General features: G+C 38.1%; 1 protein-coding gene across 1 annotated transcript; it reads left to right on the forward strand.

Moving 5' to 3' along the window:
- Window positions 1-34: 34 nt before the first annotated feature.
- On the forward strand, window positions 35-15,918 carry LOC103179132 (protein FAM107B). Its single transcript, XM_007894250.2, has 5 exons — window positions 35-246; window positions 7,911-7,947; window positions 12,771-12,939; window positions 14,372-14,516; window positions 15,720-15,918. The coding sequence occupies exons 1-5, from the start codon at window positions 223-225 to the stop codon at window positions 15,837-15,839; spliced, it is 495 nt and encodes a 164-aa protein (XP_007892441.1). The 5' UTR covers window positions 35-222; the 3' UTR covers window positions 15,840-15,918.
- The last annotated feature ends 1,681 nt before the right edge of the window (window positions 15,919-17,599 follow it).

Below are 17,599 nucleotides of genomic sequence, written 5' to 3' on the forward strand. Positions count from 1 at the left end.
AATTGTTGTGTGTTCAATATTGATTTTTGACTGTTTAAGATTCCTTCCAGAAAGGAGTGTCGCGGGAATTTGTATCATATGGATCATGATCGTCCAGCCTGGATTGCTAACTATCAGATAAGCATATGACAAAAAGGAAAAAGTTTCTGAATGAGATTCTGCCTATAAAGAGAAAAGGGAGAAGATTGGTTCTATAATCAATCAGTCTATTTGTTTTAAGCCATGGGAGGATCTCAAGGCAAAAAGGTGAGCAATGTGAATGTATTTAATTGTACTCAGTTTATTTTGCAGTTGACAACAGATAATACATACACTTTTTCTTACCTGATATTTCTTTTCTCGAAACACATGCAACAAAAATGTACACTTTATTTGCTTTGGGCATTTACTTTACATCTCTGTTTTGGACTGCTAATTCTTTATTGTTTTAGAATCTCAGTTATTGCATCATAAATACATATTAAACGTACTTTAGGCATCGGTAAATTAATTTTTGCCAGACATAGCTTTACTATGGTCTAGTGGTCTGTTAGGCCAGTATGTTAAAGTCAACGTTTCATTACCCATCTTGTTACAGCTTATGAGTATGAAAATGTAATTGAATGCAACAAAATACAGTATATCTCTGCTGCAAATGCGATTCTGTAAAAAAAAACAAGACCATATTATCTATAAAACAATTCGCCAATTTCTGTCCTTTCATTTCTGTAAAATTGCGGAAAAAAACAAATTTTGCAATCTCCAACAGACTGCAAAAAGAAGCTGGTCTCATAATATATCTATTCGGCTTTAAAATAAGAACTCAGCATTTGAAACTGCACAGCAATGCTTATCATACTTATTGTGCATGGATTTTAGGCTCAAGCCCTATTGATTGAAATCCAAATGAGTAAAATTAGTCATGTCGCAGTGAGTTGTTATGTTTTAATTATAGTTTGCTGAAATGAAGATTTGTTCAAACAATTCTTATTAGAAACGTATGTAATAATAAATGATAAACCTAACAAGCAATATCAACTCGATGTTGTGGTCCGAGAGATGATTCAATGTGTTCGTGGAAAACCAACTCTCCTTGCATTTCGGTAACTAAGGTTGAATCAATAATAATGATAAACCTTGCATTGGATATAGTGCCTTATCAAGTGTTAGATGCTATTGCTTGCTGCAGAGGGAATCCTTTAATTCCGCATTATTGCCATTCTTCACCGTGTTTGCTGGGAACAAATCCAATCCAGACGGTTCAGATGAAAGTTTCTTCACTCTATGATTGCTTTTTTAGGAATCTCAAAGTGTAATTTGTTTGGACAGCCTCAATCCAGCTCCCAGATAATGAGACCGCAGCAGAAAAAAATCACTTTCATAATGCCACGATTTTATTCTTGTGCACTCAGTCATGTTGTTTACTTGGCATTGTGAGGTGATGATGTATTGGAAACATTAATGCTTCAGAATATTTACTTATAATCTCGTTTGTACAAATATCCCATGTATTTGTTTAAACTTGTCCTTACTTCTGAATCTGTGGTTAATTCTCCAACGTAGGATGTTTACTTTGAGAGTTTGCGGACGGCTTGATGTATAAACATCGATGTTGTCCGACTAACATTTGGTGAAGTTGAACAATTAACTACTGTAGATGAATTTATTGTCAGTGCGAGTACACTCATTACACACTGCACAGCTGTACTCTCTGAAAACCACCCTATTTGAATGTGGTTTTGTTTTATAAACAAGAGGAACAATAACATGTAAAACAAAAACAATTTGAAATATATGCTTTTTGCAGTTTAAACAATTTTATTTTTTTTGTCTCTCCCAATCCACAATTTTGCTATCAGGAAGCATTGTACCATGATATGATAATACAATTGCTGTATTCAGAGTAGAGGGAGAAACGGGGATAATGGGGAATTGAATAGGCAGACGAGTAGCAGATATACTTTGTCTCCTACAGTAAACTTAGTATCATTGCTTACAGTATAGCAAAAATATCTGGAGCTGCACCTGGCAGCTTTGACTTGTCTCCACTTGTGGCTCGACTCACACCAGTGGATTCACTGACGTTGTTGTTATAAGACCAATTTATTAGCTGATTTTGATGTTATAAGGCTAACACGACAACCAGTTTATTAATAAAATTGGTCGCTCACTCTATGGAGGCTTGTGAGACATTGCTGCGTGCAAACTTGCTGCTCCATTTCGCCCACAATATACAGTCACTGCACTTTACAGCATATCCTGTGAAGCGCTTTGAGACGTCTTAATGATGTGATAAGGTGCTATATCAAATGCAAGGATGATTCTTATCATTATTATTATTATGATTATTATTGTCATCATTACTATTATTACTATTATAGTGTTGCAGTTGGTTGAACAAATGCTTCCTGGATGCAAGTAATCTATATTACTGAGCTATATTACTATGTTTTACCGTTTCCTTCACAATCACACCGAACGTAGGAAGAACGTACAGTACCTGTAGTTTGGTAATAGTACTGCCTGCCACCACCACCTGAGGTCGCCACACCTCCCAGTTCTGCCCGTAATATTTCAAATAAGAATCTTGAACAGTGTAAAATCGTGAGCGTGATCAATAGATCTTGAACGCGAGTCAGGCAAATACATGTATTTGCAGTCTTTAAAGCTAACTACTCGCGGCCTCGATCCCCACGCCTGTTATCCACTCTGTTTTATTATAGAAGCACAGATTAAGCATTTTCGGTTTACAAACACTTACGTAGTTCCCAAATGCCACGGCTGAATTCGCACAGCTCACCGGCTGCTATGCCAACCTAAACAAACCCCCGTATTCATTTGTTTGACTGAGATACCAAACACCAACACCGGTACATTGTTTGTGGAGATCTGCCCTGTGACTTATTTCATTTGGGGGTTTTATATAATTTATTTTACGTCCTCTCATTGCATCACAATAGCAACAAATTACACTTGTGTAGCGCCCTTCACATTGGAAAGACGTCCCAAGGCGCTGGTTAATTGTGTTTTTTGGACCCGAGCTGGGGTCAGGAGGGGTGGAGGGCAAGGAGGGTGGGGGTGGGTTGGTGGATGGAGCCACGGTGGAATAGAAAGGTCTTTGGGTGGGACTTGAAGGAGGCAAGAGAGGGGATGAGGCAGAGGGTTTGCGGGATAGAGTTCCAGAGTGTGGGGGCAGAGATGCTGAATGCCCGACCGCCAACACCTTGCATTAAAGTAGTGCCTTTCACGTATGGATAGCCTCTCACAAAGATGGGGTGGGACACACGCACCCCTCCCCCTGCTATACCCCAGGAAAACTGAATGCTTTAACGCTCCAAGCTCTGTCATTTATTGTCATCTGGGCAATGTTATTCACTTGCTACATTGAGATGATCTTGCGAGTTGAGATTCAGATTGAGACCGTGGTCCACATCACGAAACTTGCTTCAAGTTTGCTCACTAAATAGCTAGTACTATAAAGGCAGTTTTAGCAGCCCGCCTGTTATATTAATTAAATAGCTCCAGCTATTCATTGAGAATCGTTGAGAGAACCGAAGGCTGGATAAAAGAAGGAAGATACGATGATCAATTTTAAATGAACACAACACAAAAGGTACCCGCGTGTGTCAGGAAATGCAATGTTACCAGTGTAAACCATCAGCCTATTCCCCAGTCGTGAAGGCTGAGTGTATTGATAAATCCCCGTCTCAGTTCAATAAGTGTCATTGCTGTTTCCTTAAATGGATTGAATAATTAGATTGCCCGTTGACACGGCGCGGAAAATCAGTTTAGCAGCTTAAGATTCACTGGAAAAACAACCGCTTCATATAAATATCAAGAAGACAAGCAGATGCTAAAGCGAGATTTTAGATTTAGGGAACTGAGTTTGAGCTGTGGCCACTACTGCATTCAGACTGCGTGGTTTCACAGCACAGTCCAATTACATTGATTAACAGTGAAATCCCCTTTAAGTCGATCATATTAATCTCATGGCAAGAAGCATCTGCTGTTTTTACTCCGGTAATAAGCTAACAGAAATCCATTTGATTAATGGGTTCGTTTTTCAAAGGCTGTCAGGTCCTGTGTTTAAAAATAGTCCATTTAGAAATCTCTGTATGTAGTGTTATGAAAAATAGGGAACAAATCTCTATCTGGTATTATGTAAAATAGGAAACAAAAGCTTTGTCCAGTCTGCTGCAGTTACCTTTGAATTAGCACTTTTATAATTAAAATTGCTTCCTGGATGCCAGTAATCTATACTTTGTTTTTACTTTATTTTCACAAGGGCAGTGATATTTCATAGTAGCCAACGCAGAAACGTTTCTGTGGCCATTACACCGCCCCAACTTCATGCTGCTTTTCTTATCTTGTGACTGAGAATAGAGAGCCTCTCTGACTCTGTGAATCATAAATCTAGCGACTACTTTAAAGGCAAAGAAAAACAGAACAAAGGCTCACTTTTGGACCTTAACTCTAACCTTAGGAAAACAGAACATCACCCAGACAATGCTGAAATTCAAGTGCTGACTGTTCAAGTGCTACAAATGTTCAAAATAACACGTTTTACATCAATACATATTACAACAATTGCATGCATTTAGCCTCCTTCACAAGAGATAACGTTTTGGAGTCCTGTACAAAAGACAGGATTGGGCACCAAGCGAGCGAGATAGGGGAAAGGGGGAAGTGACCATAGGTGTCGTGGATAAATACAGATAGCACTGGAAATAACTTTACAGTTTAATAATAATAACCCTTGGATTTGGTATAACGCCTTATTACATTGCTGAGAAGTCTCAAAGCGTTTCAAAGGATTTAGTGTAAAATGGATTGACTGAGTATTCTGTGGGCGATATGCAGCAGCCAGTTGCTCACAGCAATGTCCCACAAACAGCCATGGAGTGATTGACCGAATTTTATTTATTTGGGAGATTATTGGCCAGGACACCGGAAGGAACACCCTTCTCTTTTCGAATAGTGCCATGGAATCTTTAACGCCCACCTGAACGGGCAAATGGGACCTCGGTTTAACGTCCTATCCGAAGGACGGTTACCTCTTCCAACAATGCAACAGCCCCCAGCGCTGCACTGGAGCATCATCTTAGACAATGTGATTCCAAGTCCTGAAGTGGGGCTTGAACTCACGGCCTTCCGACTCAGAGACAAGAATGCTATCACTGCACCAGGCTGCCGCACAATAAATAGCAAAATTTATTTTACACTTTGTCCCTTTAGTCCAAAGCTTTACAGTTTGCCAAAAAAAAAAGGCAGTTGTATAAATGAACGATGAGCTTTTCCAACTTGTGGAATAAATCTATAATATACAGATAAAAGGATCATTAAAGTGAGAAATGCCACACAAAAAAAAGGTGAAAACCTCGATTTGTTTTAAGACATACAGAAAGAAAAATCTTTCAAGCCAAACCAGATAGCAAAAAAAAACTGAAAAAAATGAGCGCCTTCATAGATTGAAGTAATAATTTTGAGGTTGCGAACTAAAATTATTTTCCATCTGTTCTATAATCTGGATGTATTCATAAGGACAAAATCAAACTACAATATGAGGTGTTCACCAAAAGGGGAAATATGCTAGATCATCTTTAGAAAGCACAATACTCTACATTTTAGAGCGAGAAAAGCTAATGCATCAATTTGGTTCAAGAACAAGGAGTGCCTTGTATTTATTGATGGAAAGAAATGTCGTATGGTTTACGTCTCGCTCTTTGAAAGGCAATTTAATAGTGATGGCCAAAGAGCACTAAATGACCTGTTAGTAAATGACTGATCACTGAGTGCTAACTTGGTGCTACTCTCAATGGAGAGATTCCAAATCATTGTTGTAGCATCAGGAGATTGTACTGTACAGTACAGTTCTATAACAGGCTTTATAATTTAGAAAGAATTTATAAAAGATCAAAATTGCCCATTAAAATGAATCATTTTCAATCTCTTGCAGTTAGCTACTTAGAATTACTCAAAGTTGATTATTTGTGATTAAGCATAAATTTTTAATCATTGCGGGGGGAGAAAGGTGAAATCTACCAGTATTCCCTCTCCTAATTGTTACTTAGAGACCTCTTTTGGAAGGTGAATGTATGAAAACCTGGGTTAAGGACAGGATCGAGCCTGTTCCCCCCGCCCCCACCACAGACCATCAGCACTGCATTGGAGTGTCAGCCTTGTTTGTGAGTTAACCCACCAGAAATCACGGTTAAAGCTCATGCGGGGTTATTCAAGTGGGGCACCAGAGGTCGATTGGTGCCTGTGGTTTGCTTACAAATACACAGTCACTACACTTTGCAGTGAATTCTTAAGTGTTTCAAGATATCTTCCCAACATGAAAAGGTCCGTATCAAATGCAAGGATTATTACTGCCCCATTAGAAAATTAAATCTAACATTTTAAACAGATTCTCTACTGTTTTTTCCTTCTTTTAAAATTTAAATTGTCAATTAATGCCAAATGTAAGTAAGGCAAACGGTAAGCTGTGGATAATGGAGATTCATTTCGCTTAGCAACCACTACAACAAAAAAAGGAAACACAAGAGGTTTTCTTCGTTCTTTCTGTGCAATCCAGAACCCAAAGGTAAAAGCAATCTTCGAGCTCATTAAATCATTCTTTAACTGCAGGATTGTTCACGGTTGGTGATTCCACTCAATGGGAGATTGTTTTTGACCTTGCCAAGCAGGGCTGCAGTATGTTAACAGTGCAGATTTTATGTTGATAATTGGTAGCACAGCCTGGGAGGATAAATGGGAGTGATAACATAAGTTCCACTTAAGTTCACAGCATTTAATGCACATTGCTGACTTTCTCTGCACAGTCCTCTAAGCATTTCTGAATTGTGTGCCCCTACACAAAACAAATCTCCGACCTACTCAACAAATTGGATTTTGCTCAGAAAAGTGTCTTAGGTTAGATGAGAGGAAAAGAGGTGATTCAGAAACAAAAAGCCCAAGCATTACCAAAAAGCATTACCCTTTATTACAAGAAAACATAATGGAATTACTCTTCCAATTCAAGAGAAACAAGTAATAGAACAAAGTTCATGACTCATTGACTCTTACATCCACAGTACAAATTCCTTAATGATAGCAGACAGTTAGCAAGTTGTAAAATGGGAAACAAACAATCCTAATTGATGCATAAAAGGGAAATTACTGCAGATGGAGGAAATCTGAAACAAAAAACAAAGTCGCTGGGAACATTCAGCAGGTCAGGCACATCTATGGAGAGAGGAAAGTGGGTCAATGTTTCAGATCGAAAACTGCATTAATGCATATTATATAAAATAACTTACTCCAAAGAGCTGGAACGAGGGAGAATCTTCAACACTATAAATATAGTTATTTGTTTTAAGTTAAGTTTATGATTGTTAAAGTTTGTTATATAATCTCAAATTTCAGATAACTGTTCACTCTCCCATTATCTGCAACCATAGCAATGTGAACTTCCTGTTCCTAATACTGTACATAGTCTTGGTTTATACTTCATCATATTCTTTCTGCTTCCTTCCATACTGCTAGAAATACTATTGAGAGAGCATTAATGCTGTATTAGGGAATTCACAGGGGAAGCAGATCTGAATCATGAGAAGAAAATCTTGGCTTGTTGTCAACACTGCCTCTCCACCAACCCAAATGTTTGAAATGTACTTCTATAGCTTTCATTTTAGTTAGCATTCAAATTATGATTGAAAATAAAATCTGAAGTGACCATTGCGTTCATTAACAAGATAAAGACATCCGTGTGTTATTGTGCTGTCTTTTACAGAAACACAGTAAAGTGGCTGCAAAGTGAAACTGCCCTCTGAACAATGCAGACTTGTTTGCTATGGTTTGAAATCAAGAGTTTGCTTTAACTGTGCATTAATCTGATTAATTTTCCCCCCCCCCCCCGTTTCAATCTGGTTATTTTGCAACCTCTACAGTCTGGATGCAGCAGCATGCGGGATGGAACAAGATCAGGTAAGTGGTAGTGCTGTTTACATCTTCTGTAAGTTTGCTTCGAAAGATCTGTTTAATACATTTGAGCCACAGTAAGTTTGTTTCAATTCAGACAACAGATGTAATATTCCACTTCTATCCCCATCTACATCCAACCCATAAGAAATTAATTAATCTTAATAATCTTTATCATGCTTATTGGCACAGATTTAACATATGGCCATTTCAACATGTACAAAATACAAAATGAAATCATTTCGGTTGATGGTTATCTGCAAGTTATAACAAGAGACATTAACATAGTTTACATTGAATGAACATTGGCAATAATAATAAAACTTAGTGCATTCGAAATAGCACCTTTCAAGTCAGAAAAACAGCTTAAAGCACTTCACAAGATTTACTGTGCAGTGTAGTGCCTGTGTGTTTTATAGACAAACGCAGCAACTAATTTGCACACTGCAATGTCTCACAAGCATCCATGAGTGAATGACCAGTTTTATCTGGGGGGTGGGATTGATGGCCAGGACACCAGGAGAAACTCCTTTCTCTTTTCAAGTAATGACACAGGATCTTCAATCTCCACCTGAACTGGCAGACAGAATCTTACCTCCAATAACCCAGATCATCCCCAGGGCTGAAGTGTTGTCAGCCAAATCAATTCAAAGTCCCGATGTGGGGCTTGAACCCATAACCTTCTGACTCAGAGGCAAGAGTTCTATCAGCTGAGGCAGACTGACACCTGAATGTAATCGAAAGACAATTGATTCAATACTTTAAGCTTTGGAGATCCACGTGTGACCCGAGAGCAATAATATCATCAAGTGGTTCAGGTGAGTCTCAAACTTTAACTGAAGCCCCAGATGACATTATTACATTGAAATTGCTTCCACATATTTTATGGTCACCTTGCACCTTAGACACTGATAACTTAGGAACCTCGTGGAGTTAAGGCATTATATTCCCTTCTCCAGCTGAATATGATAAAACCTCTTGCTGCAGGCTTGTTGAGCCAGACTCAATTGAACTATCAGGAAATAACCCAATTTTAAGTGTGAAAAAAATATTTCAGACGTTTGATTCCACAGTCCAGGGAGGAAGGCTATTAACTGAAGCAGCTCTGGGAATTAGATTAAGTGGGAAAATTGGTGTACCCAGGAATAAGAGGGAAGATGATTGCAAAAACAAATGCACTCAATGGTTTAATTCTCCCACACATACTGGTTTGAGAACCCAATGAATCTTGGATAAGATCTGCAAATGGCTTTAGAGACCAATGGAAAATAAGGTTGTCAAGTCCTATCAGGAGACCTACACAGAGTACTTTTAAACTGGGTGCGCGTCTATTCTTATAACAGTTAAAGAACCCATCTCCCTCCAAAAATTGCTGCCCCTTGCACTTCTGACTGCTTCCTGTTTTTGTGTGGTTCTACGAGCGCTGGCAGTGAGTATTGGCTGATCTGGTCCTTCTGAAGTTGTAAGAGATGTACAGTCTGATTGATCGCATTCTTGTAAAATGCCCCATTCTACTGTCCTGCCATTGCAGCATCAAGATGTTTCTTAAATGAATCCAACACTCTGGAAGGATTACTAGATAATAATCCACAGAAGAAGTTTAGCTAACATTTCTCCCTCTTTCCCCCCTCTCTTTCTGTCTTCACTAAATGGCAAAAATTAATCTGGCAGAACTACAACAATAACAACAACTTGCAGTTATATAGCGTCCTCCACGCAGGATAACTTCTCATGTTGTCGAGAGATCTCAAAGCGCTTCACAGAAAGTGGATTGACTGTGTATTTTGTGGGCGAAATGCAGCAGCCAATAGCTCACTGCAGTGCCCCACAAACAGTTGTACGTTGAGTGATCAAATTTTTTTTAAGATGAAATTGTTTTCGGTCAATAAGTATTGCGTTAATTGCTTACCCTTCAGATCAAAGCTTGTAGCCATGAAAACCTTGAGAATGAAAATAGTCATTTTTATTTACTACAATTGCACATTTCTGTAGTTTTGGCAATAATCGTTTCAGCATATGGGTTACTGAAGAGAGATGAATGAAGCATTAGCATTTCTGATTACTCTGGATTGGGGAAAGAGCGTGGAAAGGCCTTTGTGTTGCATAGTAACTGTTGTGCTATTTATCTTTTCATTTTCAGCGCTTGCCTGCATTTCTAAACTTTACGTAGCTTTTTAGGTATGCAAGTCTGGGCTTGTGGGGAACAAAACAACCCTAGTTTCTAGAACAGCAACATTCCTTGCGCTTTGTGCGGTTGTGAGTGCCTAAGCCCGTAGGTTTAACTGCTGCCTTACTCTGGAATTTTATTTTGTAACTTTATCCTTTGACGCAGTTCCACGAAAAATTGTGACTTGCTTCGGAATTCAAAAGAGTACGGTTTCAGTCCTTTCACTAGACCTTTGAAGGAGACATCAAAGACTTCCTAACCGAAAGAAAGGGTTGAGACGAAATGAAACATGCAAAAATAGGAAATTATGAAAGTGGACTGATTCCTTGCTCTGAGTCTTCTGTCAATGTTGTTCTGTAACCCGTCACCTTGGAGTTGTTTTACAATACCTTGGCCTGTGCTCCATTTGTGAGCTTTTTATAAGGTCTATGTATGACTGCCTTGCAATCTCTTCCAAGCGGAGAACCCTCTTTTAAAGTTCAACATTACTTCTGTCTGACATGAAACTTTCTTACCAAAATACTCCATTTGCAAAATACATTGCCTGTCGCTTAGACTTCCCCAGTGATGACTTTCTTATCTTTAGAGAGCTGACCTGGGACCTGTGCTGGGATTCAGAAGCTTGGCTGGTTGGAAAAACAATTAACTTTAGTAACCATTTGCATTCAGATGTCTGTAGGTTACAGCGTCCTATCCTATTTAAAGAAAAAGATGTTGAGGATGACTGGGTAGATGGCTGGTGAGGGTGTGTGGTGGCGAGAGAGAGTGAGCACAACAAAACAAACTGATTCATCTTGTTTTTAAATCTGTATCGGTGTTTACTCTTGCAGAAGCCTTTTTCGGGTCGGGGGAAATAAAAGTGATTCTAGATTTCATTACTTTGTTGTGTATTTCGTTTGATAACGCACATCATGTTTGTAGAAGATGTGGCTTTGCTTCCTGACAAACAACATACCACCAGTACCACCACCGTTCAGTGATGTCGGCTTGAGTGTTTTTTATTCTAACAGTTACACCCACTGGAACTCATAGTGTGACAGAGAACAGTCTCAGCTTGCATTATTTATGTGACTTTGGCACCAAAAACTACACAAAGTAGATGGGTGAACAAGAGCTTGTTTCGCTAAATTGGATATCTCTGCTTTCAAGAGAGATTCTCGGAATGGGAGAGCTAAGGTGGTTTTATTAACCTCTGTAGAAAATAACTGATCAAACCGAATCAAGAGCTTGATTGTGGTTTAATGTGGTTCCAACTATCTGTTCTATATGTAATATTGTATTTGTAGTGCGGTGTTGAATCGATGGATGAAAACCCCATGACTGTGCTCAATAGGCTAACAACAACAAATTACATTTGTATTGCGCCTTTCACGTCAGGAGGATGTCCCAAGGCTCTGGGCAGTTACGGATCCACAACCGAGCTGGTGTTGGGATCAGGAGGGCGAAGAGGGTAATGGTAGGAGTTTGACCGAAGAGGAGGGTCTTGAGATGGGTCTTGAAAGAGACAAGGGAGGGGGGAGTTGGAGGGACTGTCAGATGCAGTGTGAGTGAGTAAGGAGAGGATTGCATCATTGGATGTGCCGTCCTTTGGTTGTGACTTTAACCAAGGTCCTGCCATCTTTCTGTTCGGGTGGAATTTAAAGATCTCATAGCGCTATTCAAAAATGTAAGGGGGTTTCTCCTGGTGTTCTGGTTAATAAGCACCAGTGTCTGTTTGTAGGTCATTGCTCTGCACAAATTGGCTGCCTTGCTCAACTGCAAAACACAGTCATTATACTTTACAATATATCCTACAAAGTGCTTTGAGACATCTTTCTGACATGAGAAACCATATCAAAAAAACAATGCAGAATTTTGGCAAATTCTTAAACTTAGTCTTAATTCTAAAGCCAAATTTCCACGGATCATTTTAAAAGAACTAAAAAGTGATCCTAGATTTCACTTATTTTTAAAAGTAAATGAAATCTAGAATTAAACGAAGAAAGATGACCAAATTAAAACCGAATTTCTAAATTTGCCAAAATTCTGCATCTGCTGAAATTTTAAGAAAATAGACTTTGGATATCCCCAAAAAAATTTAGATGAAAAAGCCCATTCAGCCCATCTGATGTCATCTTCTTTCCAGAATATCCACTCTACCATCCACCCATCCCAGCATCAAGTTGCTATTCAAACCAGCCCAGTGTCCTCGACCACACTTCCTTGTAAGCTGCTCCACCAGTTAATTACCGTCAGCTTTAACACCAGGTGGTATTTAGGGTCTTAAAGAACAGTATATTTTCTCTTCATCACAATTTCAAGCCTTTTAATGTGTTGCAATAGGATTTACGATTGTTTCAAGTTGTGTCATATCAGCATTGCTTGATTGTTTAAATATGCTGAATATGATCTTATTATTTCTGTGACTATAATCAAAGGAAACCATCTCGTTTCCATTGCAGTTCTTTCAAATAATATAGATATAATAATCACAATATAATAACAATATATAATATAATAATCACATTTACTTTATTACAGAGTGAAAACAGCTTAATTCCTTTTTTAAAATAAAGTTCTAATATAAAATTTGCCTCTGTTAATGTCTTAGCTAAATTACATTGCAGCTGGTTTGGGCATTAAGTGGTTTGTATGTCTGAATAACGTTCTTTTGCACCAACAGGATATGCCTGGGCTGGTGAGAGGGGGGCAGGAACAGAATTAGATAGAGGTGCTATGGCTCACTCAAATGATAATACTGAGCTCATTAAACCCAGAAAGCTCAATAACCCTGTGAAAGATTCTAAGAACTATCAAGAACTCCACCGTGAGTTGTTGCTGAGCCAGAAGAGGTGAGTTTCATCAGAAGGATGAGTTTTTTATTAAAGATAAAACTCTTTAAATGAGTCACTTAAGACTCTGAAAACTATTCTGGGACACCACCCCATGTGAGGGCACTAACCAAATATGCAAATTGTTATTTTTGTTGTTCAAAAAGTGTTGACAGGGACAGGAAATATTTTAAATTAGGAATAAACTGAAGCCAGGGTAACGAGAAAATAGAACACATACTTTTTTCAATATTTCTTTATCAATGTTTATTTATCACACATCTGACATTGATAGAACTATCAGTATGTCATATATACCAGTCCGGGATCATGATGTATGAGGTGAAAACTTTCAACATTGACGAGCCTGGGAACTATTAGTTCCCTTTAGCTGTTGTTGAAAGGTCAATACGGTAATTCTAAAAAGAAGTAATGGCAACTAAAGGATAAGGAAAGATTCAAACTACAACAACTTTCATTTATATAGCACCCTCATGTAGGGTAGTGACTCAGAGTGTTTTACATTAACTCCAGACCACTTCCAAAACCCAACCCTAGCACAAAGAACTGATCACTGCTCCCAATTTGAAGGCAATGTCTTCCAGTCCCTGAATCCCATCTAAACCTTGACAGCTTACTTTGTCTTTTTATTCCCATCCTACCACTTTACTGAGAGCTAAATCATTGCTCTGTAATATGGATCATAGAAAAGCATGTTTGGTGACGCTGTCTTGCTTCTAGTGAGAGTAGAGTTGAGGTGAAGAATAGAAACGGGTTTATTTTGGATTTATATTACAAATCATCTGGAGATACTCAATACAGACAGTCAAGGGTACAAATGTAAAAGCCCTCCATTCAATGATATCCCTCAACTCCAACGCATGTGTGTATATACACATGCACACACAACACACACTATAATATAGAATTGCAAAAAAAACTGCAAACTATACAGTGTTACTCGCTATTTGCTTAATACCTGCATTTTTAAAAGTAATTAACTGGACGAGTGGGAAAATAAGCTTTCCAGAATATGGGGCTGCAATGGTTTCCTTATTCTCAACTGGTTGATGGATCCTTTGATATAAGTTTCTTTGGGGGGAAGAAAACAAAAATCAAATGCCAGCTAGCCTCGTGATCAATGTCATTGCCTCCACTGTAGCTGTAAGTCTGTGGGTACTGAAATATGACTTGTCTTCACTTAACTGCCAACTCTTTTCACACCCGTAGAAACCATCTAAAAATTGGTGCATCGTGTACCTGAGAAAAAACGTTCGGTTCTTCTTACAGTTACTCAACAAGAACATTTTTTGTATCAGCGAAGCTATCTTTTACTTCATTTAAACGTAAAATAAAATTCCAGATAGGTTCACACTTAACATTTTTCATAGAAACTTATTCACTTGACGCGTATTTGGTGCAATTGTAAAAACTTATACTTTTCTCTCCCCAGAGGCTCTGTGCTACAGAACAAACCTGAACTTCAGCGGGTGATGGAACAAAGAAAATATGATCTGCAAAAAGAAAGGGAAGAAGCGCAGAGGCCAAAATCTGATTTTGAACAGGAACTAAAGAAACGACACCAAATATTGGAGCAGGTATACATTCCTATATTACCCCTCCCTCCCCACCTTTAAATCCCGCCTGAATACCTTCCTCTTTGATCATGCTTACATCACCTCTCCACGTTCCCTGGCTCGTTGTCAGACTCCGCCACTGTGAAGCACTCCGGGACACTACCCCATGCAACTGAATATTCTGTCCGTGCAATTTGCGTGACTCTTCTATTCCTTAAATCACTCTATGTATCTTACCATTTACGTTGGTTGCATTGTAAATAAATTTCCCTAATTATCTCAATTGGTAATTAAATCTAACAAGGTTTGAATCTCGTCAAAATTAAACTGCAGAAATTTGCCTTCCCAATAATTACCCCATTTCCAATTTCTTCGGAGGGATGATTTTTTTTAAAATGACTCCAGTGCCTTCTGTCTTCAGTTAGATGTTTTAATTGCTAGAGATCACACATAGTTAGATCTCCCATGCCATTTCAAATAGATTTTCTTTTGGACATATGGATCATTAGGCTTTAATTGTAATCCCAAAGAGAGCACAGATACCGGTACACTTCTGTATAAGAATGGGAATGCACAATATCAAACGTTTGCAGTCTAAATAATTATAGTCTTTTATAGATTTGTCAATGAAAGTACTGAGGCCATGTATCTGAGTTACAGTCCAGAAAATACATGTAGTTAGTTGACAATGAATAGCTGTTCTTATGATGGCGACATGTTCAGTGTATTTGAACAGAGGTGAGATTTGCAACCTCAATGGTGTTTGACCTTTAGATGTAACAGATATTTTACAGAGCTTGTTTGTGAGGATTAGTGACTACACCCTTACAATTGACAAGTTTTTGAATTTCAACAACATCTGCACTGCTTTTAATAGCAATTTGGTTCTGACACATTTATCTCAGGGCTGACCACAGATGTTTTGCTAATTTTCTTACTTATTATTTTTCATTTAGCAATCAATCAATCTCTTTTCTTGCTTATCTGCACTCCTGGGCATCAGCACTTCTTAGAAAAACTTATTAAAGATCTGTTTTGCAGAGATTTCAAATTGAATCAAGAGTATACTTTCCAAGTAAAATGTTACAGCCGTTAATGAGACTCAAATTACAAATAAGGTATTATTACTTTGTGTGCATGGTATAATTCAGCTTTTAAATGGTTTGAAATCGATAGTTATCGTGATCTTCAGAAAAGTTTGCTTTTTTTAAAAATTCATTACAGTATGAACAAGAACAACAGAAAACAGAAGAGCAGGAAAATGTGCCAGAGTTTGTCAAAGTCAAAGAAAGCTTGAGAAGAACAAAGCTAACAAGTGATGCAGAGGACAGTCGAGTGTCTTAGCCACACATTTGTTGGAATTATCAAGACGTGTTGTGCCTCTTCAGTACTTCTAAAAGCCTGTTATATAATGTAGAAACTGCACCAAAGACGGATGTCCATTGAGTAAGTCAAAACTCCACTCATTTATTTAAAAGGAGTCCTGTAGCTCAGTGCTTAGAGCACTTGCCTCGCAAGCGAGAGGACCTGGGTTTGGTTCCCGGGCAGGGCGAAATGTTGGACGAGTTTCCTTACTCTACACACTTCTGGTTACCTAGCAGTTAGTAGGAGCCTAGTTGTTAGTCGATTGGCAGATCGCTTTTTCTGGGTTAATAATTCCTTTGAAATAAATTCTAAAAAACAATTTGATCGCTCGATCCAGGAACTGTTTGAGGGACACTGCTGCGCGCAATTGGCTGCTGCATTTCGCCCATAAAATATACAGACAATTCACTTTACAGAATGTTCTCTGAAGCGCTTTGAGATGTCTTGAAGATAAGGCGCTATATCAAATGCAAGTATTATTATTATTTCTGAATGAATTCATTCATTTCAACCATGCCTTCATTTCTGCCAATTCTTTTGCCATTTAGGTGACTTAATTTTATAACTTTTTTTTTCCAGCCAATAACATTATTGGGATCATCCAATTCATATGTATCCTCCTATTAAATTGAGGAGAATCATCTGTAACTGAGTACAAACAATTTCCCAACCCAATGCCCAGTGAATTGCTCATCCATTTGAGTTGGTGGTTTTAACATCGGTTGAAACGTTCAGCTTTTAGTAACTTGTTCAAAAGATAGTCTGAGTTTTTGCCCACAAAATATACAATTCATTTTACAGTATATTCTATGAAGCGCTTTACATGTCTCAACGTGTGATAAGGCGCTATGTCAAATCCAAGGATCGTTATTATAATTTAGATTCATAGTGTCTAAATTGTTTTTGCATGTCAATCAAGATAATTCCTATGCAATATGGTAGGAGCTGGCAGAAAGAGAATGTGCGAATGATTGAAGACTTGTAACAATTTATACTTAATAAATATATATATAATTGATCTTATTTGTACATTTGTATATTTCAGTTTGTATCTGGATGGAAAGAATGCACCTGTGGATATTATTATTTTGCCCATGTATTTTCAGCTGTGATTTGCCGATGAGTTATCTACACATAAGTGATGTATAGGCCATTGTGCATAGATGCAGTGTGTAACCCATTTCACTGCATGACTGGAGCTGTCTGTCTTGATTTGTGCTGTTATGAAGCTACTTTTTATAGATGTATTAAAATCAAAGCTTTGTGCGATTAAAGCCCTCTGAGGCGCTATATAAATGCAAGTTGTTGTTGTCGGTTATTTCATCGTAGGAAGTTGCCTTTGTGGATATTCATCATATTTATTAAAATACATTTCTCCTTCTGCCTTGCCAACAGGAGAGAGGCTGAGTGAAGGTTTGAAAGTTTATTTGAGGTAGGGAATTTAAAATAGTTATTGGCTTCTCTCAAGGAGCACAACTTTGAGTGGCAACAGATAAGGTTAGAGTAGGTTCTTTCACCTTTGGAGGAGGAGAAGAAGAATATGTATGGGAGAGAAGACTTAAAGGAGTGAAATAAAAGAAAAATCAGCTTTGAAATGAGAATAACCTAAATTCCATTTGACTGGGCAGAAAAAAGGCGCGTAGAATATGGGTAAAATTATTTTTTTTCCTCCAGAAGAAAAGTACCCACACTAGTTTAAACAATACTCAAAGTAGATCATAAATAAGTTTGCACATAAA

This window comes from Callorhinchus milii, unplaced genomic scaffold (assembly GCF_018977255.1).
Source record: "Callorhinchus milii isolate IMCB2004 unplaced genomic scaffold, IMCB_Cmil_1.0 Scaffold19, whole genome shotgun sequence".
In the NCBI taxonomy this organism is placed as follows: Eukaryota; Metazoa; Chordata; class Chondrichthyes; order Chimaeriformes; family Callorhinchidae; genus Callorhinchus; species Callorhinchus milii.